This window comes from Mytilus trossulus, chromosome 9, assembly GCF_036588685.1.
Source record: "Mytilus trossulus isolate FHL-02 chromosome 9, PNRI_Mtr1.1.1.hap1, whole genome shotgun sequence".
Lineage (NCBI taxonomy): Eukaryota > Metazoa > Mollusca > Bivalvia > Mytilida > Mytilidae > Mytilus > Mytilus trossulus.
In genome coordinates this window covers 18,725,198-18,747,940 of record NC_086381.1, presented here as the reverse complement: position 1 = coordinate 18,747,940, position 22,743 = coordinate 18,725,198, and the positions used below count along the sequence as shown (strand labels likewise).

The window sequence follows — 22,743 nt, the reverse complement described above, 5'->3', positions numbered from 1 at the left end:
ATTTATAAATAAAGGCAACAATTAGTTTACCGCTATTAACAAGTCATAAATCGACTGAGAGAAAACTAATCCGGATTACGTGCTAAAATTGAGGGAACACATCAACTATAAGAGGAAAACAACAAACAAACTGAACCCTGAAGTGCAACAAAAAACAAACGACAATGCAACATACATAGAAACGAACTATTATGTAACAAATGCCATTATCAAATATTAAACTGTCAATAGCAAACGTTATCAGCAAACAAATAAAGATTTACAAATAAGTAAACATTGCCGATATCGCCTGCGATCACTCTAGGTTTTCCGTTTGGTACGTGTTGCTCAATATTTAGTTCCTATGTATTTTTTTTGTAGACTGTTGTATGACATTTAGTGTTTTTTTCTATCTAGCAATAAAGTTTGAGAAGACAAGATTTTGGTCAACACCGTTTTTGTCCAAACAGAATATTCTTGATGCCCATCATTGATATTAATTCCATGCAAAATGGTTATCGCTACATACTCCTTGGGGCCCCTTTTTGTTCGGCCTATGTTTTTATAACACAGTATATAAACAATTGGAATGATATCAAATACTTCTTCCATTTTAATCCCCTAGACATAGAGCAAATAACAATTCATCAACCAACTTTAACAACTGGCATTTCGAATATGGTTATTTAAAATATTGGCACAACACTCTGGTCTAGGGGGGCTGAGTCAATAAATGTACCAGTATTTTAGAAAATTCTAATCATATAGATTTTTAAGGTCAAAAACTCATATTTTTTTTTTAATGATATTTTGTATTTGATTTTATCCCCTGAGTTTGATTTAATTCATAGATATATGTAACAATACTTATTTGACATATAATATGATAGTTATAACAACGATATTATAAACCTTTCTTTCTGATGGGCTTTTAAACATGATGCTTCATGTAAGAATAAGAATATATAGAAGGGTTGGAAAGTTTGCACCAACAGAAAAAACAATGTATGTTGTAATATCAATCATATAACGAAGAATTCATGTCAAACTATTAAGGACCTTCTTGATATTCACCAAAATGAAGCATTTATCTTGAGTTGAATGTTAAATAATTTCAACTTATGCAAACAGCGTAATAATGGTCAGCGATCATATGAAATTGACACTTCCTTTTGACTTTGCACAACTCCCAAGTTCTGATTTTGTATATGAATTAAGTAAATCTTTAAGCATCAGCAAATTTCAAAGGGTCAAGTCATGTATTTGATTGTGGTAAAACCTTCTCATCTTAATACATGTATGATCGCTTGTCAGAAAATGTATATCAAGTTGTGTACACATCACCATCATATAAAAGTGATGTCCGCAATAACTATTAAAACCAAAACTAATATCTACTGAATTCTCCCTGAGGATTGAAGTAGTATGCCAACCAGTAACGCCTTATCATTACATGAGTTTAACACTTAAAAGGAAGAGGGCATGCGAAGAGAGCAAATTATTTTTTTGATGAGAAATCGAAAACGTTAATTGAGCATAAGAGGAATCAAAGAGAATACTAATTAGGTGTGCCGTATTTAAACAATTAGATCTAGATATTTCCCAAATTGAAATGGAAAATGTACTACAAATCTAACACACAAAACCTAGATACATAGAAAACATTATCAACACCTGTACAGCCAATCAGATGCCAATAGTCTGAAAACTGCATTTTTCTTATAAAGCTGTATATGTCATATAATATTATATACATTGAACTGGTTGGTAGAAGACTGTGTCTTACAACGTGAATTCTTTTTTTTAAATCCACATTAGCTTTGTTCAGTTGTACATAAACTTTCTATATTGTTCTGGGTCTGTTATGCGATTCAAGGAATGAATTGGAATTTGTTAAGATGATAAAATGAACAAGAAAGAATGTGATTTACTATGTAGTAGAGTAATATTCCCTATAGAAAGCATCAGACACAAACACTGCAGAAGCACAATGGGTACACAAATCGGGTTGTATTATTTACTTGCAGTAAAAATACGAGTTTGGGGTAAGGTACTAACTATTATGTTTTCACAAACACAAAATTGACTACAATCCAGACTATTTATTGATGCTGTAACAATGACTTTATAAGTGACATGTAAATCAAAATAGAAAACTTTTCTCCAAGGTGTATTATCCCTTGGACTTGACTGAAATTTGAACATCAGTGAACTACTGTTGCCTAATATAAGCTAAAAAGACAGTGTTTTGTATTGAAACCTTAACAACAATGTTAGTAAAAATGTGACCTTTACCTTGACATAATATCAAAATGAATCTTGATATTGTCAACTATATGATTCAACTGATATCCTGAAAGCAACTTTCTGCATAACTCCAGTCAATCAATTGTTATATTTGACATAGTGGCTGTAAAATCAACATTGATCTTTTTCCCCCTTTCCCAAAAGATTTGTTGTTCAATAAGAATTATTCTTATTTGTGTTCCCTTAGATTCTTCACAAATGTATCCCTTTTCAAACTCCATATAACAACCCATTTATAATGTTCATTTAATCATTAATGATAAAACACAAAATTTCAATCACAATGGTCAATTTTATTGAAAAATAGATTGCAAATTACAACAAAAACATTCATATATTTTTTTTTCTCAAATTAATATATATTATAACAGTTTAACATAGTGTAAACATACAACTCTTTAAAAAGAACAAAAGCAACAACCAACAAGCCTTTTGAGACATGCTTTTAAAACTATACACTAATTCTGAAGTAATATATATTTCATATTTATTATATACAACAAGGTAACTATATATTAATTTTCTAACAACATTAGGTAAAATAAAGAATCTCTGTTTCAGGTTGCTTTACTATCCCAAACTTCTAGTTCTGACCTTTAATCTTTTGGAAAAATTTCGAAAGTTTGCATCTTTGTTAATACAATAAGCCCAACATGGGATATCTTTGGATTCATATAAACACAATTCTTAAAGCAATTATCTGTTAGTTTAAAAAAATTATCTTTTCTACATAAATGGTAATCAAATGATCAAATGTATAAATCAGGTAATCGTAACAAAATCAATCATTTTTTTTTAATGTAAATTAGAAAGTAATCACACCTTAATACAATCTGATTATTACATGAAAAACAAATGCAGAGTTTAATAATGTCAAAATAATTTTTCTACTAACAATAACAGAACAAATACACTTACTTAGGGACGACATCAAAAGTTCAATGTAGGATAAAAAAACTTAATTCACATAGTTTTTTCGCTGACCCCACTACCCCCCTTCTTAACTTAATTTGGGAAAAATTGATTTTACCTATATGGATATATGTAAAATCGATTTAAGATTAACAAAACTTGCAGCAATGTTGACCCACACCCCCAAACTATCTGATCTTTTGATGTCGTCCCTTAATTTGTCTCAGTATAAAGAGAAAAGATACCTCTAATATCCTAATGTCTAGTTTTAATATATAATATAAATGAAAACTTTTTGATAATGGATTTATACCTTACGACTGTGTAAGGTCAATGAATGTGTGAATACAGTCTTTTTTTCATTTATATAGATTATTTTTAAATATATATAATTCTTACTTAATTAACTGGAATCAAGTGAGTTTATAAATGATATAATTGTAGAATTTTACATACTTTAAAAATACCATGGGTATTTACGCTGCAGACTTGTTGTAAAGGGGGTCATAGATAGACATTTTTAATTTTAAAAATACAAATTATTTCAGGACTTAAGTACCTGAGCCCCAAAATATTCTAGCAAGTCCCCCATAACAAATCTATACATTTATTTTCAATAAATAGATATAGCACTATATATAAAACATTTATATAACATCAGGTTAAACAATAAACTACAGTTTGAAGAATATATTAGTAGAAAGTAAAATATTTTTAATGGTGATCTATATACAAAATGTAAGTGCAATGCCACAAAATATAATAAGTTTGTACAAGTTTGAGAAACTGGGGGAAGAAGCAAACTTACTGAGCTTTTCTTCGAATTAAAAAAAAAAATAATGATATATTTTCCAACAATCTATGCATATTGTTTTTATATTGAGTTTGATATTCAAATTTGATTAATTTTTATTTTCATAATTGCTTTATTTGTCTCAGAAATTAACATTCTTGAATGAATTCCAGCATTCCTTTTGAAGAAAATAATACTTAGACCTGCTCCAATAATTTCTATAAATACTATTAAAAAAGTAAATGACTAGTTTTTAATAAAAAATAAAAGAATGTCAAAAATTGACCAGTCGTTGATGTTTAGAAAATTTCACTAAATATTCAATAGTGAAGTTTTAATCAAATGAGATAGAGCAAAAATGTTTAGACAATAGCCAATATAAAATGAAACCTTTAACTATAAATCATTATCCCCTGTAAAGTAACAATACAAAATGTAAATATAAACTACAAGTATATGTTCTTTTCTCTAGGTTTTAGCACTGTAAGATGAAACCATTTTCAAAATGGCTACCATTAACAACATTTAATCTAAACAAAAGTATACAAAACTTTAACATTTCAAAATTCGAAGTCCTGTATTTGTCAATTTTATTTAGCCTTCATAAGTTAGACATTCATACAACAATGGGTAATTCTGAATCAATGACTTTTGGAAGTTCTCTAGGTTTTTGTTAGCTTTGTAGTTAACCTCTGTAAGTTCTCTCAGTTGTGTAAGTTTGTCCATACAACGAGCAAACCTCAACTGTTCATTTGGATGTGTCTTTTTCACAAGGTGGATAAAAGATTGTAAGATACTCCATTGCATTTTTTCAACAAGTTCTGGTTCACGTAGCGCACAACGATCTACAATGCAAAGATGTACAGTAATTAAATATTGATGCAAGATAATTCATATAACAAAGTTTTCATCAAAAAGAGAAATAGAACATTGGGGAATCCAACCTTACATACAAGTTATAACGTTAGTTGTTTGTGTTAAGGGCCACTCTGAGCACTATTGACTATATCTCAGCAATTTTCATTGTTTGAGGGAGACAGACTGTCTGGATAGAACCATCTACTTTAAGCATAAAATCTAACAATCCTAGTCAATCAAGATTAGAGTAGAGCACACCTGCTATATACTTGCTTTGTTCTCACTAGTGATACAATAGTTCAAATACTTAAACCAAGGCGCCCCATGAACTTTCAATAACATTTAATGTGAAATAAGTAATTATCAAAGCTATATATTCTACTGTCAAATAAAATTGAGACAAATGTATCATTTGCAAACCATTCTTTGATATTTCAAATACCAGTATATGCAAAAATGTTAGTAAATAGTTGAGAATCATTTTCTATTGATAACTTAAATTTGTTATTTAGAATGAAGTTCAAATATTGACTGCCTTCATAAACTTTATAGAGGTATGCTTACCTCGTGACAGAACAACTACTCCTCTAAGCAATGCAATCTCTTCAAAGGTAAGGTCCAGTTTCTTTAGCTTCCTTGTGAAGTTATTTACAATTTCAATGTTTTCAGGACTACCCCACATTTGTTCCACCTGTGTGTGAGTATATCCACATTTTTCATCGGCTGTGAATTTCTTATCAGGATTTATGGACAGGAACTTTCCAAGCAACCAGTATTCAAATCTTGAAGCTGAAAAAAAAACCAATTCAACAATTAAACAATTAAAATGAAATATTCAAATTTTATTATAAACTTCTTCATGTATTCAAATTATTACTTTCATATGAATACAATTACAATGGTCATACATGATTGATTGTCTTTGCATTTGAGAATCTCATCTGAATATGTTTTGACCACACAAAATTTTAGAATAATCTATTGTTTGGAGAATAAGGCATTTAAAAGAAAAATTAAGAATGCATTTGCTTCTTTTTTCTTGTTTTATCTTCCAATAAAAACATCAATACAAAACAAACTTTGTTTCCCAAATTCCTAATAACTGAAAACAAAGCAGGACCCTGACCCTGTCTACGATTGTAAGACCCTTAATATGAACAAACCTTTGATAAGTGTGAGTTTATCACTGTTATTTATATGCTCCCAGCCAGGTATTGATTTCACAAAGGAAATATATTTGACGATTTCTTTCTGCATACATTCTGCCACCTTAGTAAACATGCCTCTACGACCATCAACGTCAATCCCTGTCACTAAGAAAAAGTTATTGTATTCAGAAGTTGACAAGCTCTTCAATTGACCAAATAGTTCAGTCTGTAACTGGGTTTTCTCCTGAAATGAAAATATATATTTAAGTTTGTTATCCCATATCTAAATGCTCTTTAAAAAGATTATTTATGATAGCAAACGCATATCATATATTTATGTAATTATATTATTGAAAAAATATCACATTTTCTTTCTTTGTCTTTTCTTTGTCTATTTTTTGTTTTGTTTCTCAAGTTACAAGCTTAATTAAGTTCTTTCCTCTGTGCGAGGTCGTCTACCCCAGGAAAGACCTTGTTTTTTTTCTTCTTGCAATTATTACATTACTTCTCATCACTACCAAGCAACTGATCAAATATGAAGTCATTCTGTTCAGTAGTAGTGGACACATGTTTGGCAAAAGTGAATTTTATTAATCATCTTGAAATATTTAAAGTAATGGTAAACAGGAAGTAGGTGCTGGACAGCTACAAACTTACCACTGTCAAGCCGCTGACCAAAGATAAAGTCATTCTTCGGTCTCGGACTTCTCTTGAACTGAATTTTAATGTGCATGTTGTTATGAGTTTACTTTTCTACAATGGCTAGAGGTATAGGGGGAGGGTTGAGATCTCATAAACATGTTTAACCCTGAAGCAATTTTGGGCCTATCCCAGGTCAGGAGCCTCTGGCCTTTGTTATTCTTGTATGATTTTAAATTTTAGTTTTTTGTGTATAATTCAGAGTTTAGTATGACGTTCATTATCACTGTACTAGTATGAATATTTTTAGGGGCCAGCTGAAGGACACCTACGGGTGCGGGAATTTTCGCTACATTGAAGACCCATTGGTTGCCTTCGGCTGTTGTCTGCTCTATGGTTGAGTGGTTGTTGCTTTGACATATTCACCATTTCCTTTCTCAATTTCATCATTCTTGTAAAACTTGAGAAATGAGTGAATGAAATTTTTGATGAGTGAAACTAAAAGGGCAACAGAAGTGACTGTTTTGCTTTTACTACATCAACTTGAATAGTGTTGTTTGGTTTTCACAAAATATGTGCCTGAACTTTATAATATATTTAAAAATTTACCCAGAATTCCCTATGAATGACCTCTGTGTACTCTTTGTTGAAATATTTCCTCATTTCAGGATATAATATCTCTTGAGCGGAAACCATGGTATTAATCAGTTGCAGTTGTTCCATGTCATCTGCTAAGTTGAAGGAGGCTCGTAGTTTCTTTTGCGGACGAGGTGTCATGTTATAATCGTCTAGATCAAATGATGAACGTGGATTCTTCTGTGGTGGAGAACTACTTGCACTTGACACTAATTCAATGCTTGCTGGAAAAAGAACTTTCATAATAAGAATAAAAAATTAAAAAAAAAATAAGTTTGGAAAACATTAGTTAATTTTTAGGAATAATCAAAGTAAATAAGTTTAGAAATAATGATTTTAGACCTGCAACATATGATACTTATTTTTGGCTTTTGATATGCAATTACAATGGGGGGGAAAATGACAAATCTGAATATTTCTTTGTGATTTATTAACATTCAATGAAATAAAGAAATGCACTACATTCTTGTACTTTATTACTTGTTGTCTCTGGTCAAATGTCTATTGTTGTAATGAATGGGATATAAACATGGATAAGTCATATGTAAATGATAAAATTATTTTTATTTTCATGGTTTTTTTCTTTTTTTGTCAAACTGCTGTCTCGAGTAACAAAACTTTGAAACTGGTGTAAAATAAAGATACATACATGTACTTTGAGATCCATACTGTGACGACATACTCTCGTCTAATGTGGTAGTATCTGGACTATACTGTTGCATGCTGCTGGGACTACTGGCTATGCTCTGTGGACTCTGCTGTTGTGGTATTTCAGTGGTGGTTGTAGTCTGGGGAGCCAAAACATCAACAACTTCTTGTGTCAGATCTATAAATTCATCTGGATTAATTTCCAAGAAGTCTATCTTATCAGATGTCAAGTCAATGTCAACTGTTTGAGAATGAAGTTCGTTTAAGAAAACATCAGATCCAGATATTTCAATCGTCTCATTAGTAATGTCAAGGTCAATTGTATTTAATATGTCAAGGTTATTCATGTCTGTGAATATTTTGTTGGTTTCAATTTGGGAAAACACAGATGATGGTTCAAGTGATGTCATGTTTCCAGGTATATCTCCAATGGTTGACTGTATGGCATCGGTGAATGACATCATGCTACTGCCTATAACTGATGATTGTAAAGTGTCATTTGATGTGAAGTTTGTGCTCTCTAAAAAGGAGGTTGAATTGTCTGAACTCTCTATAATGGAGGAGATAATGCTCTCATTTACTGATGAATCTGGAACTGGGTTACTTTTTGGTACTGATATAATTTCTGGTAACTTCTTTGCAAATGAATCAGCCAGGGCAAAGCTATCTTTCAATGCCTGTTCCCTCTCAAGTTGTTTTACTTCCAAAATGGTCTTGGTTCTAATTGCAACAGTGTATCTACCATGACGTACAGCTGTTTAAAATACAGAAAAATATATTTATATATAATCTGAAGTAATTTATCAAAATTTAAAAAAAATAATGTTTTTCATCTTGCACCCCTAAAACCAATCCTGATTTGTTTTATGACATACAGATCTTAATCATTCAGGGAAAAAAGAAACTTTAGTTTGGGTAATCTCAGGAATAAACAAGAATAATGTTTGATTGATGTTCCGTTAACATTCTAATATAAAAATAACAAATTTGACAGTCCTTTCTAATCTAAATTTGGCCAAATTTCAATTATGTTTTAATATAGAAAATATAACAGAATTAAAACCCAATTATAGTCTTTTAAACTATAAAATTATAATCCTACGAACTCACACTCTATTTAAATTTCTTTTTGCTTTCAGCAAATCATATTTATATGAATTCACTTTTTCAATACAATTCAAATAAAACTAAATCAAGTTTATGTACCTTTTTTGGACATTCCCAACTCCAGACATTTTTTAAGTCTACATGCAGAACAGTTGGCTCTTTTATGGTTGATAATCTTACAGTCACCATCTCTTGGACAGACATACTTGTTGTTTTCTACCAAAGACCTTCGGAAAAATGCCTGTAAAAGAATATTTTAACATATGAAAATCAAATAAACTATGGTAATCATGCCAAACCACTTTACCATAAAAATTACATACCTATTTATTATCTTTTGTTGCTTATAAAACTTTTTATAACAGATTTAAGGCACTATTTGCATCTAGGTTTATTTAATACTATTAAGCTTAACAGACTATCAAACTAATGTCATTCTCAGAAAGAATATTTTGAAATCAAATGCCCATATGGTGTAAGAGTATAAGTAAGGGGCTTTATAAAACATGAATGTCAAGTTGCTGTTTTGAAGTTTTTATGTGATACCGTAAAATCTTTTTGTGGGAATAATGGTTGATTATATAGTGAATCACTGAAGCATGACTATAGTCCCCCCTTTTACAGAAAGTTCTGGATCCACTGCTGAAATAGTTGATTATTACCAGACAGATCCCTTCTTAAGACTGGTCATGAACTGACATATATATTTTACTGACTTCGTTAATTCTAAACCACCTCATGCATTTACCCTAGATAACTCTTATAATACCGACTATTACCTTTAATAAGAAATAAAAGAACCAACCAGGTGAAGCGAAACTAACACGACCAAGACTATTTTTAAGTTTCTGCTAACTAGACCTTTATTAGATTTCTTAAAGTTTAATGCCTTTCATCTACCACAGCAATCAAAATAAATTATTAAACACACTTTAAGGAGTTGATTTATTTTTTCAACCACAATGACTTATTCAAAATATATTTAAATTCTGACAGTAATGACCTTTTACAATTTGATCTATTCTTCAAAGTCAATATTAATGGCAAAACCACTAAATTTCATTGTAAAACAACATTATATAAGGGCAATAACTCCCTTTTAAATAAATTTAGACCTTGTACATCTGATCATTTCAGAATTTTGCAATGTCTGTCCTTTGGAAAAATGTGTTTCTAGTTAATACATGTAGACAAAAAAAAAACACAAAACAAAAAAGGGTAAAATTGTAAATTAAGGGCTGAAGATCTCCTTAATGGAGTCAATTACGCTTCTAATCAATTGGACTGTTTACATACAGTTTCTATCTAAATCATAGTTTCACAGTATGAGCCAAATATGAAAATCCATCAAAAATTATCCATCAGGGCCAATAACTCATATAGGGAGTTGTAACACCAATTTCGTCTAAATAGATGACAGGCATAGCCCCTAGCATATTAACACTTTCTGTAACATGTGTAAGGTTTTAAGTAAAGTTTTTGACGATTACTTACAGCTTATATACTTATATAGTTCTTTAACATGTTTAAGGATCATTTATTTTACCTGATTTTCTTTCAACAGAGGTTCCTTTTCACAAGCAAGGTATGATAAGCAATAGCATTTTCTGGCTAACTAAAATTATACTTGCATACCTTGCATGCTTCGCATGTGTTGACACCATAGTGAATTCCTGTGGCTGTTCCTCCACACACTCGACAAGGTGGCAATGTAAGTGGCTCTGACATACTTTTATCTACTGCAGACTAGAAATCTAAAAATTTTAAAAAAAACTGAATTCAATTCACATGTCTTCTACACATATTTTGACAGAAGGGTCAATACTAATAAACAAATGTTCATTCTTAAAGCAAAATATACCATACCATACAGAAATCTTTCAAAAAGAATATTAAAAAAAGCACAAATAAAAAAAAACATATGACTTTATTAATTCTTTTGGCATTAATCCTTTAACCTAATAAATTTAACCTGTAAAGCTTTCCTGCATGTATATTATAGCTTGACTATGGGTTACTTAGTATGTTATACAACCATACAAGGGTTGAGTTATATAAACAGTGTCCTATTTAAATTCAAGGCCAGTAAAAATCAATTGAAGTGGCCATGTGACAAACCAAAATCAGACAGATCTGAACATATTCACTAGAAAAGGCTCTTAAACACTTCAAACACTTTCAGCAGTTCCTTTGTTTATTAGTATTGACCCTTAACCGTATAACGATACAGGATCTAAAAAAGATAAACAAGGATACATATTTGCTTAACATTACTTTTTACAACCCTTTTACATTATTTAATAAACCAATCACTATCCAAGCAATTGTTCATTCAAGTCTAAATGATATATTTCAGTTTAATTTCTTTTTTCACATCCTGTTAAAATGAAATGGATGAAATTTGATGATCTAATCATATTTCACCATTAATATTAACCAAAAAGTACTTTAATAAAGAAAATGTTTGTAAGCATTAATCAATGAAGTCTAAAAGGACAACACCCATAAAAACTCTATTAAAAGTAGACTATATGCATAAAAATAATCACTTTTTTTACACTTCATAAAAACAAGTAATTTGATAATGCTTAAAGTTGGGAGAGAGGTATCAGCTTGAATTATTTAAAGAATTTTTCACAATCCTTTATATTGTGAAGTTAGGAATATAAAATGACATTTTTCTATCTCATTTACATAACTTGCAACCTAAGTCCTTTATATTTCATCGGGTTGGGTTTTTCTATCTCATTTACATAAGTGGTAACATAAGATGTACTTTATCAAGCTCATCACAGAACCTCTCCTATAATATTGCATAATACTGCAACCACAACGATTACATCACAATACACAAGTCAAAAGGTAGAACATGCAGGTAGAACTATGGAATTACCCTTAACACATTAAATATTCTATACATAAACTACTTAGGTGTGTTAATTCATTTTTTTAAAGAATACCTTAGCCCCACATGAGGAATTATCTTCAGACTTTACATTCACTAACCAATCAAACGAAACCTAATATATTCGGTGAAAGGATCAGAGCAATACAAATAGACCAAGTATGACATCATAATGCTCACACACAGAGATCCTGCATTATACTAGCAGATCTATAATTATTATACATTATACTAGCAGATCACTGATTATAGCGGATCAATAGATAAGGTTATAAACAGAGTACGATTTGTCAAGGTATATTCTAAATCGTGACATTTATTAAATATACCTTTATGAGTCATAATATTATTATATTTCTGTGCTTACTTTGCAAATAAAATAATAAACAAATGCATATAGTTTTTTATGAGATGTTTTTTTAATGCTTTTTTTTATTTTGTTTAAAGTTTAAGGATACATATATAGGCAACTTCGTGTAAATAAATATTGTGGTAGTTTTTGGCAGAGACATATAATAAATCATGTCTTGTTTCTAAGATGCAATTCCGAACCTTTTCCTTGTGCATTGGTTTTTTTTTTTAGAAAAAAAACACCTATATATGCAAGTTCATTTGGTATGAAAGCATGAATTTGTATAAAATTTCTAACCACTTATTAATTAACATACATGTATGCATGTCCATACTGTTGTAAGGTCAATAGTTAACTGCTGTTTAGCCAAAAGTGCTGCTGACCAAGGTCACAGCATTCAATATTTAAAGTTTATATAATTCATATCACATTTTACTGACCAGTGGTAATACAGGTAATGTTTAAAGCAAAGCTATTAGAGATGTCATTTATGACAGGGTCAATACATTTTTTCATAGGGTTATGGTAGATAATGAATATTTGCTTTTGACATCTTTTAAAAAGCTTAATTCTAAAGAAAAATATAAACAACCAGAAGTAAATCAAACATTACTCATTTTTACCCTTTGGACTTAAGCAAACACAATTGATCGACCCATTTTTATCACTCTGATTATAAAAACTGAACTTTAAAGTGTTGACAAAACACTTGTGTCTTGAGGGGGTTGAATCAATAAATATATTCAATAATTTTTAAATTCAAATAATGATTTAGGAACAAGATCTCACAATTTTGAAAGAAGAAACACAATTGTTTGAATCTGTCATATGGTCATTTCTGAAAAACTGTTATGATCAGCAATTCAAAACTATTAATCATATGACAATGCCATTATATAAAAATAATATCATAAATAGAACACATTAATAACACAGGGATTTAAATCAGTGAAGAGGGCATACAAGGTCAAATAAAATAAGAAATCTCCAACAAAAATATGTAGAGTGGGGCAACATAGGGTGGACTTCCATTAATTTTGTGGATTTTTTTTTTTAATTGAAAAAATGAAATACTATCAAGAATGTGTCCATTATAGTACATACATGTAGATACCCCTCTCACACTACATTTGTTTAGTGCTCAGAGAACTATAAATTGAAGCCAAACTGGACTTCAACTTCATATAAAACTATTTGACCAAAAACTTTAACCTGAAAAACTTAAATCTGAAGCTAAACAGACTGATGAAGGGACGAATGAAGGGACCAATGAATGAACGGAGGAACAAACGAACAAACACACAGACTGACATAATGCAATGTGGCCTAACCAAAAACATATTTTCTGCTTTATGTTTCCATCAGCACATCTGTGTGTATGAGGTTTATTTATAGAGTCTATAATATTGTATATTGCTGGGCTAAGCAAAGCATGCAATTTTACCAATTTTGTATGTAAGGACTCCATATGTTATAACAAATGAACTCAAAATCCAAATCCACATATATAAGGAAAGTACTTTTGGTTAATTGATGGAGTTTATTTTTTTACTTTAATTAAAGGAAGATAATGTACCAGCTTTTTTTCTAGTTCCAATTTCTAAACAAAGCTTAATATTATAAAAATATTGTTATAAAGACTCAATGGGATCAGACATGAGTTACTTCCCATTTTACCCCTTGAGAATAGACTCAGACAGGAGAAACTCATACCAATTCATATGGACAAAATTTACATAAAAACAGTTCAGGACAAAGTCATACTATATGACTGTATGATATGGGGGAAAACAATTGTAAAACTGCTCTTTTTTTAAATCAATGAATAAATAAATAGATAATAAAATTTTATCTAGAAAAGATAACTAACAGTGCAAATCATCTTACGACTTTATACAATGTAAATAAATGATGAGTCCATTGACAAAATGTGTTGAAACAAGCCCATCAAATATAGATATATCAGACCATGACAATTCAGATATATAGTGTTATCAATCACTAGTGTTTACCTAACTCTTACTACAGTCAAAAACAAGTTTACTGATAACCCAGTTTAACCTTATCAATGATAATGTATTGCACAACACAAAATACTGAAAGTTTTTTTCCTTAAAAGAGTAACCAGGATTTGAGTTAATCTTGGTGATGTAAGAATTTAAACATAGATCTGTGAAATTGATAAGAAAGCCATCCTCCAGACTATAAATGAGACAGAAAAACAGACAACCAAATTAAAATTTACTACATCATTTATTACTACCAATTAAAATGGATGTTATAATCTATAACAAGTAAATAGTTTTGTTAAAATCTTAATAAATATAGTCTATATAAAAAGAAGATGTGGTATGATTGCCAATGAGACAACACTGCACAAAAGACCAAATAACAGAGAAATTAATAACTATAGGTCACTGTACTGCCTTCAATAATGAGCAAAGCCTAGACCATATCTAGATTATAAGTAAAATATCAAGATTGCTCTGGCAAATAATTATTTATATGTATTCAATAACCACTAAAAAACTTGATCTGAGTCAAAAATCAACAAGTGCAATGTATAAATTACTCATGTTAAAGGAGTAAATGCCTAATGGACATGTTCATTTGCTTTTTCTCATTTGCCCAGTATAACACCAATTTTATTATTATTTAAAGACCAAGGCCATAATATATAATAGGTTTGTTTGCCCAAACGCTACCTACCCAGAAAAAAGCTGCCTACTCAAATTCTTTTATTGTCCTGATTTGAAGAAGTTTTTTTTTTAATCAAATAGGCATGAAGACTAATAAACATCTGATACTTCAATTTCTTTTTTTGAAAAAAAAAGAAAGAAAATGCCTACCTACCTACCTACCCACTGTCTCAACCTTTGGGTAGGGTTTGGGCAAACCAAAATATTTTTAAGTGTGGCCCTATGTTTGGAAATGTTAGGGTGGTTTACTGGACCAACTGGTTTCATGTTGTATTGTTATTTAGATATGTCATTTTTAGTCAATAACTTTAACCAGTGTTAACTGACCATTTACTTACACAGAAAACAGATATTTTAATATGACAAAAATCAGAACAGACGATGGGAAAGAACCATTCTCAGGATAACAAATTCCACTAGGCATTTTATAGTTCTATCACTACTAGTCTAGGACTATTTTCTCAGGATAACAAATTCCACTAGGCAATTTATAGTTCTATCACTACTAGGACTATTTTCTCAGGATAACAAATTCCACTAGGCATTTTATAGTTCTATCAAGAGAGCAATCTTAAAGACAAATTATGTCATGATAGCTATAAGACAACTAGGTTAATGTTCTAATTAGATAATAAAAGCGTGTTTATTTATGAATCAATATAAATAGTCCAAAAACATATCAACTTATCTATATTTGAATACTAAACTGCATTAAACATGTAAATATTGACAGAACATAGCTGTTAACACTATGTCTGGCTAAAATACAAATCATAAGTAATCCACACATCATAATACAAGTTCATTATAAATAAATAAATGAAGCTGCATGAAATATGATAATGGTTAACCAAAGGATTTGTTTAATCTGTCTATTTTATAGTGAAATCTTTCTTTACCAAACCCTTTACAGATTGAATATTTTATTTTAAGGATGCATTCTTCTGACTTTTCAGTCTCGTTCAGTCTCGTTGAAATCTCGTTCTTAAATTATTTCCAAAGCATATGATAGAAGTGGAAAATATCAATGAATTTTTAAAATATTATAATCAAACATAACTCTGTGAAAAAATTGTGTATTTACCATGAACGATTTTTTAATAATCCAGTTTTCAAATTTTACGACCATTCAAGTCAGTATTTTTAGTCAAAATTTTGAGAAAATGGGTGAGGGATACAAAAAATGATTTTACAAGAATAATATACATCCCATCTCATTTTGGTCTTTTCAAATTTCTTAGATATGTATTTTTTCAATCATTTATAACAAAAAAGTTGAATTAATATGCATTTTGTTCTTTAAAATGAGAAAAATCATAAAAATACAAAATTGGCAGTATGGTAAATTTTACACAAAAAAGCATCAAAATATGATAAAACTTTCTTATATTAACACCTACCTATAGTTTTTGTAAGTTAAATTTATTCAGATTGGTCCACTTCATCTTTATGGAAAGTATGAAAAAAAGTTTAATTGTGGAACTGTGATTTTTTTCACGATAATAGCCCAAAAATAGGTAAAAATCGATGAAAAGTGAGAAAATCATCAAAATTGGGCATTTTCAAAGGGCCGTAGCAAAAAAAGAAGCACACCACCATATGATTTTTTCTTCACCAATTGTTTTGTTACAGTCTTATAAACCTAAAAATCAGGTTAAGAAAAAAAGTTTAATTCTAGAAATTTTTGGCTCCTCAGAGGTGTACATCCTTAATTAGACAGGTTGAATAACTTAAAGAAGATTTGCTGGCAGCTCAGTTTACCTAGAGTTCCAACAGGTTTCATAGTATAAAGAAGTTTGTAATTGAAGTCTAAGTGTTATTTCAGTGTCAACATTTTAATAAAAGTAATACTTAAATAACTGTGTAAACAAAGCTTGAAAAAACATGTCATTTATCATATTAAGACTCTGGTGGTCTAATCTGATTTCTGAAATACATGTAGACAACTCCAAGATACCCCAACTGGATGATGGGTTAATGGAGATTAATTGTTATCATAGCTATATAAATTATCAAAATAAATCAAATTACACCAAAATAATTCTTATTTTCTGATCTTGTGTGTCAACTCCTTATATTTACCCAACTTGTGTGTCAACTCCCCTCATTTATCCAACTGGGTTGTCAACTCTGTCTCCTTATTTACCCAAATTGTGTGTCAACTCCCCTCATTTACCCAACCTGTGTGTCAACTCCCCTTATTTACCCAACCTGTGTGTCAACTCCCCTTATTTGTCAAACTACCTCTTACTTGCCCAAATTGTGTCAAATCCTCATATTTACCCAACTTGTGTGTCAACTCCCCTTATTTACCCAACTGGTGCGTCAACTCCCCTCAATTACCCAACTTTTGTGTCAACTCTGCTTATTTACCCAACTTGTGCGTCAACTTCCCTTATTTGTTGAACTACCTCTTACTTCCCCAACTTGTGTGTCAAATCCTTTTATTTACTCAACTTGTGTGTCAACTCCCATTATTTACCCAACTTGTGTGTCAACTCCCCTATTTCAACAACTTGTGTGTCAACTCCCCTTATTTACCCAACTTGTGTGTCAACTCCCCTATTTCCCCAACTTGTGTGTCAACTCCCCTTATTTACACAACTTGTGTGTCAACTATCCTGATTTTCCCAACTTTTGTGTCAACTCCAATTTTTCCCTAACTTTTGTGTCAACTCCTCTATTTCCCAAACTTTTGTGTCAACTTCAATTTTCCCCCTTACTTGTGTGTCTACTCGTCTATTTCCCAACTTGTGTGTGAACTCCCCTATTTCCCCAACTTGAGTGTCAACTCCCCTATTTTCCCAACTTTGTGTTGACTCCTCTTATGTCTCCAACTTGCAAGTCATCTACCCATTTAGAGCAAGAATAATTCCTGAATACTTTAGATTATTTTTCAATGTTAACTGAAAACAAATATGAGATTATTTTTTCATACAACTTTTCTGTTCACCCTTTACAACTTGATATTGTGAGTTGGTTATAATATTGTCATTCAACTTTTCATATTGATGGAGATGAAAGTATATCTGTTTCAACATGTAGTCTTTTTCTGGTAATTAAATGAATAGCTTCAAATTGATGTGATTTTTTTTTACCAAGCAAACAACTACTATCTTAAGTAAAAGTTGTTGTCTTGTTTAAAATGAAAATAATACTTCATCAGGAATGCTCCAGTCTCAAAATCTAAAATCCAAGGAAGTTAAAATACTTAACAAGAACTTATGGGAAGGGGAATTCACTAACCAGAATGATGGCCAGCAAGACTAGAACATTCGAAAGACCCATGGTTGACGGAATAGGCAGTATACAAGCTAGGTCAAAGGGGGAGGATTTTCAAATGGAAGTTTTTTCTCAATTTTTAAAATAAAATCTTTTAAAATGACCATAATGTATATTATATTTCCATTTACCTTATATATAAAACCTGTCCACAGCTTCTTACAAAATCAAACCTTATAGTACAGATTTTATGATAATCATCTACACAGATAAGATAATTTATTCCTGAACATTCCACCTTATGATCACATAGATATATAGGTAGAACATCAGTTTACTATGGCATGTATACCTTGACCAATTTAATCTTGTTTTACTAGGGTAGTGACCTCTAATACATTATCATTTCATTGATACTTAACAATTCGGGTATTTGTAAACATACTCTACTTATCCAGCAAAATTTTTAATTGGGTCATCATTTGTAGATGGTTTTCACCTGGAACCAAAACATATTAGTTTATGGAACTTATTCATAGACAAACAACATGTACAACATGTACAATAAATAAAATACGGACTGATAATTTTTTCAAATATAAGGAAGAAAACAGGGGAATACATCGTATATACATAAATAACAGGATGAAAATACTAAACTGGCAAGGTTCACCAGGGAACCAGATAGGGGAAGTCTGGTGTTGACAATAAAAATAATGATGGGCGTAATAAAACAAACCCACAAAATAACAGCAGATAAAAAATTACAAAAGCTAAGGACATTATGACCCTTCTTCAAAGTGAAATATAACAGCAATCGAACAACAACATGAAAAGACTTGGAGCTCAACATACAATCTTCCAACTTATAAAAAAGTCTATAAATCACCCCAGCTTAGACAAGTTCAATTAAATAGACTACCAAGACCTACTATCATCAAATTACTTAGATGACAAAAAGACCTGCTATCATCAATTACTTAGATGAGAAAAAGACCTGCTATCATCAAATTACATAGATGACAAAAAGACCTGCTATCATCAAATTACTTATATGACAAAAAGACCTGCTATCATCAAATTACTTAGATGACAAAAAGACCTGCTATCATCAATTACTTAGATGACAAAAAGACCTGCTATCATCAAATTACTTAGATGACAAAAAGACCTGCTATCATCAATTACTTAGATGACAAAAAGACCTGCTATCATCAAATTACTTAGATGACAAAAAGACCTACTATCATCAAATTACTTAGATGACAAAAAGACCTGCTATCATCAAATTACTTAGATGACAAAAAGACCTGCTATCATCAAATTACTAAGATGACAAAAAGACCTGCTATCATCAAATTACTTAGATGACAAAAAGACCTGCTATCATCAAATTACTTAGATGACAAAAAGATCAAATTACTTAGATGACAAAAAGACCTGCTATCATCAAATTACTAAGATGACAAAAAGACCTGCTATCATCAAATTACTTAGATGACAAAAAGACCTGCTATCATCAAATTACTTAGATGGCAAAAAGACCTGCTATCCTCAAATGACTTAGATGACAAATAGACCTGCTATCATCAAATGACTTAGATGACAAAAAGACCTGCTATCATCAAATTACTTAGATGGCAAAAAGACCTGCTATCCTCAAATTACTTAGATGACAAAAAGACCTGCTATCCTCAAATTACTTAGATGACAAAAAGACCTGCTATCATCAAATTACTTAGATGACAAAAAGACCTACTATCATCAAATTACTTAGATGACAAAAAGACCTGCTATCATCAAATTACTTAGATGACAAAAAGACCTGCTATCATCAAATTACTAAGATGACAAAAAGACCTGCTATCATCAAATTACTTAGATGACAAAAAGACCTGCTATCATCAAATTACTTAGATGACAAAAAGATCAAATTACTTAGATGACAAAAAGACCTGCTATCATCAAATTACTAAGATGACAAAAAGACCTGCTATCATCAAATTACTTAGATGACAAAAAGACCTGCTATCATCAAATTACTTAGATGACAAAAAGATCAAATTACTTAGATGACAAAAAGACCTGCTATCATCAAATTTATTAGATGACAAAAAGACATAGAGATATCAACTGAAAACTGTGACTGGTGAAAGGCATGTGAATTTAACATGTAGCAAAGTTAATCTATCTTTTTAGAACCTATAAATCCTTCTTTTTTGTTTACATTAATCAGAGCAAGAATAAAAAGTACACATGTACTGAGTTTATACTTATCAGACTGATAGATGTTTAATGGCTGTATATTATACTACATGTATAACCTTTTAACATCTCATGTACTCCTCATGAACATGTACTCAACTAAGACTTTCTGTATACTACATGTACTTAATTCATTATTAGAATAATCTATCTAAATGGGAATCAATACTATAATTTAAATGTGAATCAATACTATAATTTAAATGTGAATCAATATTATAATTTTAAGTGTGAATCAATATTATAATTTAAATGGGAATCTATATTATAACTTAAATGGGAATCCATATTATATTTTAAATGTGAATCAATATTATAATTTAAATGTGAATCAATATTATATTTTAAATGGAAATCAATGTTATATTTTAAATGGGAATCAATGGGAATCAGTCAGGAACTTAATTTTCAGAATCAGTGGTTGTCGTGTGATGATGTGGTTCAAAAGTGTTTCTTATTTCTTGCTTTTTGTATCGATTAGAATAGATAGTTGGTTTTCCCTTTAAAAGGTTTTACTCATGTCATTTTGGGGGCTCTTTATAGCTTGCTGTTCCAAGTGAGAAAAGGCTCTGTGTTGAAGGCTGTACTTTGAACTATAAAATATTAATGACAGTCTTCTTTTACAAATTGTGACCTTTGATGAAGATTTGTCTCATTTTCACTCATACCACATCATCTTAATCTCCAAAAATGATCTATATATGATGGCTTCAAGAAGTCTTATTTATTTACAGATAGTTGTAACGGTAGTTGTTGGGACAAGCATACTTGCCATTTTTAACTTGAGGAAAAAGGTCACACAGATGATTGATCAATAATCTGTTGTTTTCTGTTTGGCAAAATAGTGCGACACTGTTTTGCAAATCCAATAAGATGACTGCATGTATGTAAATTTGAACTAATTTTTGCAACTTACTCACATCTTTCAATCAAAATTGAGAATTGAAATGGGGAATATGTCAAAGAGACAACAACCCAACCATAGAAAAAACAACAGCAGAAGGTCACCAACAGGTCTTCAATGTAGCTAGAAATTCACACACCCGGAGTCATCCTTCAGCTGGCCCCTAAACAAATATATACTAGTACAGTGATAATGAACGCCATATACTTATTTCAAAATTGTACGCAAGAAACTAAAATTAAAATAATACAAGACTAACAAAGGCCAGAGTCTGCTGACTTGGGACAGGCGCAAAAATGCGGCGGGTTAAACATGTTTATGAGATCTCAGTTCCCTCCCCCTATTGCATTGTCAATGAGATTTTAGTTACTGTCTATCTACATGGTCTATAGTTATATCTAAATAACCAGGAAATTAGGGCTTGTTGAGGGTCTGCATTACCATACTGTCATCCATAAATATGTGCATGCAATATAATACTTGCCACTGGACATCAAAGACCACCCTATAATTATCAGCAGCAGGATAATTTTTTTTACATATAAAAATTGGCACACCCAGATTATATATATTTTTTTATATATCATAAAAAATAATCTGCTGGTATGGGTTTTCCATTATTCAATTTTTCAATTTATTAAATTTGTCAGAAAATTTCACAGACTAGGATATCCGTCTGAACTCGGATATCACCCGAGTGGTACGGACTTCAGCCTGGGTTATTTCAAGAAGTTGTACATGTTACACAATTTATTTTTCATAGTCTTTACTTTTGTATTCTGCTTAACTCACCTTTTTAACGTCTGTCTTGCAACAGTTTAAGTGGTGACAATCCCTGTATTCGTCTTCAAATGATCAAGAAAATTGACATGCGAGCAAAACTGAACAAAATTTGCACTGTCACTTTTGTTTTGACAACTTTTTCCTAGTTTGCAAGGCAGAGTCGTGAGAGATCCGAACGGAATTGGGTCACAGGATTTCGTAATGCCGGTTCTCAAGTGTGTTGGCTTATTTATAACTAACATTCACAGATGCTTCGAATGTTCTGGACAGAATTATGATGTTATATATCAGTTTTTGCAGTTAAATAAAATAAATTGTTCTGCATTTGACATAGGTTTAGTGTTGGACCAAAAATATCTCGGGTAAAAAGGTAGAGTAAAAAGGTAGAACGTCAGGAAAGACAACTTTTACCTTGACCTATTTATGATATTACTAAGCCTTAGTGCATTCAAACTCATCAGTATGCACTTTTCGGTTGAAACCTATATATATAAGGGGGAGGGTCAATGTGATGGGGGTGTGAGAAAGTACGGAAAGAATGAGGCCGGTACAGGACAGTTAGAATGACATAATCTGCATCAGTTTT

At 30.8% G+C, this 22,743-nt stretch overlaps 1 protein-coding gene across 3 annotated transcripts; it reads right to left on the bottom strand.

Annotated features, from left to right (window-relative positions):
* Positions 1–3,398: 3,398 nt before the first annotated feature.
* On the bottom strand, positions 3,399–22,390 carry LOC134685248 (uncharacterized). Of its 3 annotated transcripts, none has more exons than XM_063544773.1 (8): positions 22,167–22,390; positions 10,663–10,781; positions 9,127–9,268; positions 7,922–8,674; positions 7,246–7,496; positions 6,013–6,241; positions 5,414–5,638; positions 3,399–4,836 (listed from the first exon to the last, which is right to left on the bottom strand). In XM_063544773.1, exons 2-8 carry the CDS (start codon positions 10,753–10,755, stop codon positions 4,586–4,588), a joined length of 1,944 nt encoding a protein of 647 aa, XP_063400843.1. In that variant the 5' UTR covers positions 10,756–10,781; positions 22,167–22,390; the 3' UTR covers positions 3,399–4,585. The 3 variants fall into 3 exon arrangements, with proteins under 3 accessions (XP_063400843.1, XP_063400846.1, XP_063400845.1); XM_063544776.1 differs by lacking the exon at positions 22,167–22,390 and adding an exon at positions 21,391–21,468; XM_063544775.1 differs by lacking the exon at positions 22,167–22,390 and adding an exon at positions 18,397–18,516.
* Between the last annotated feature and the right edge of the window lie 353 nt (positions 22,391–22,743).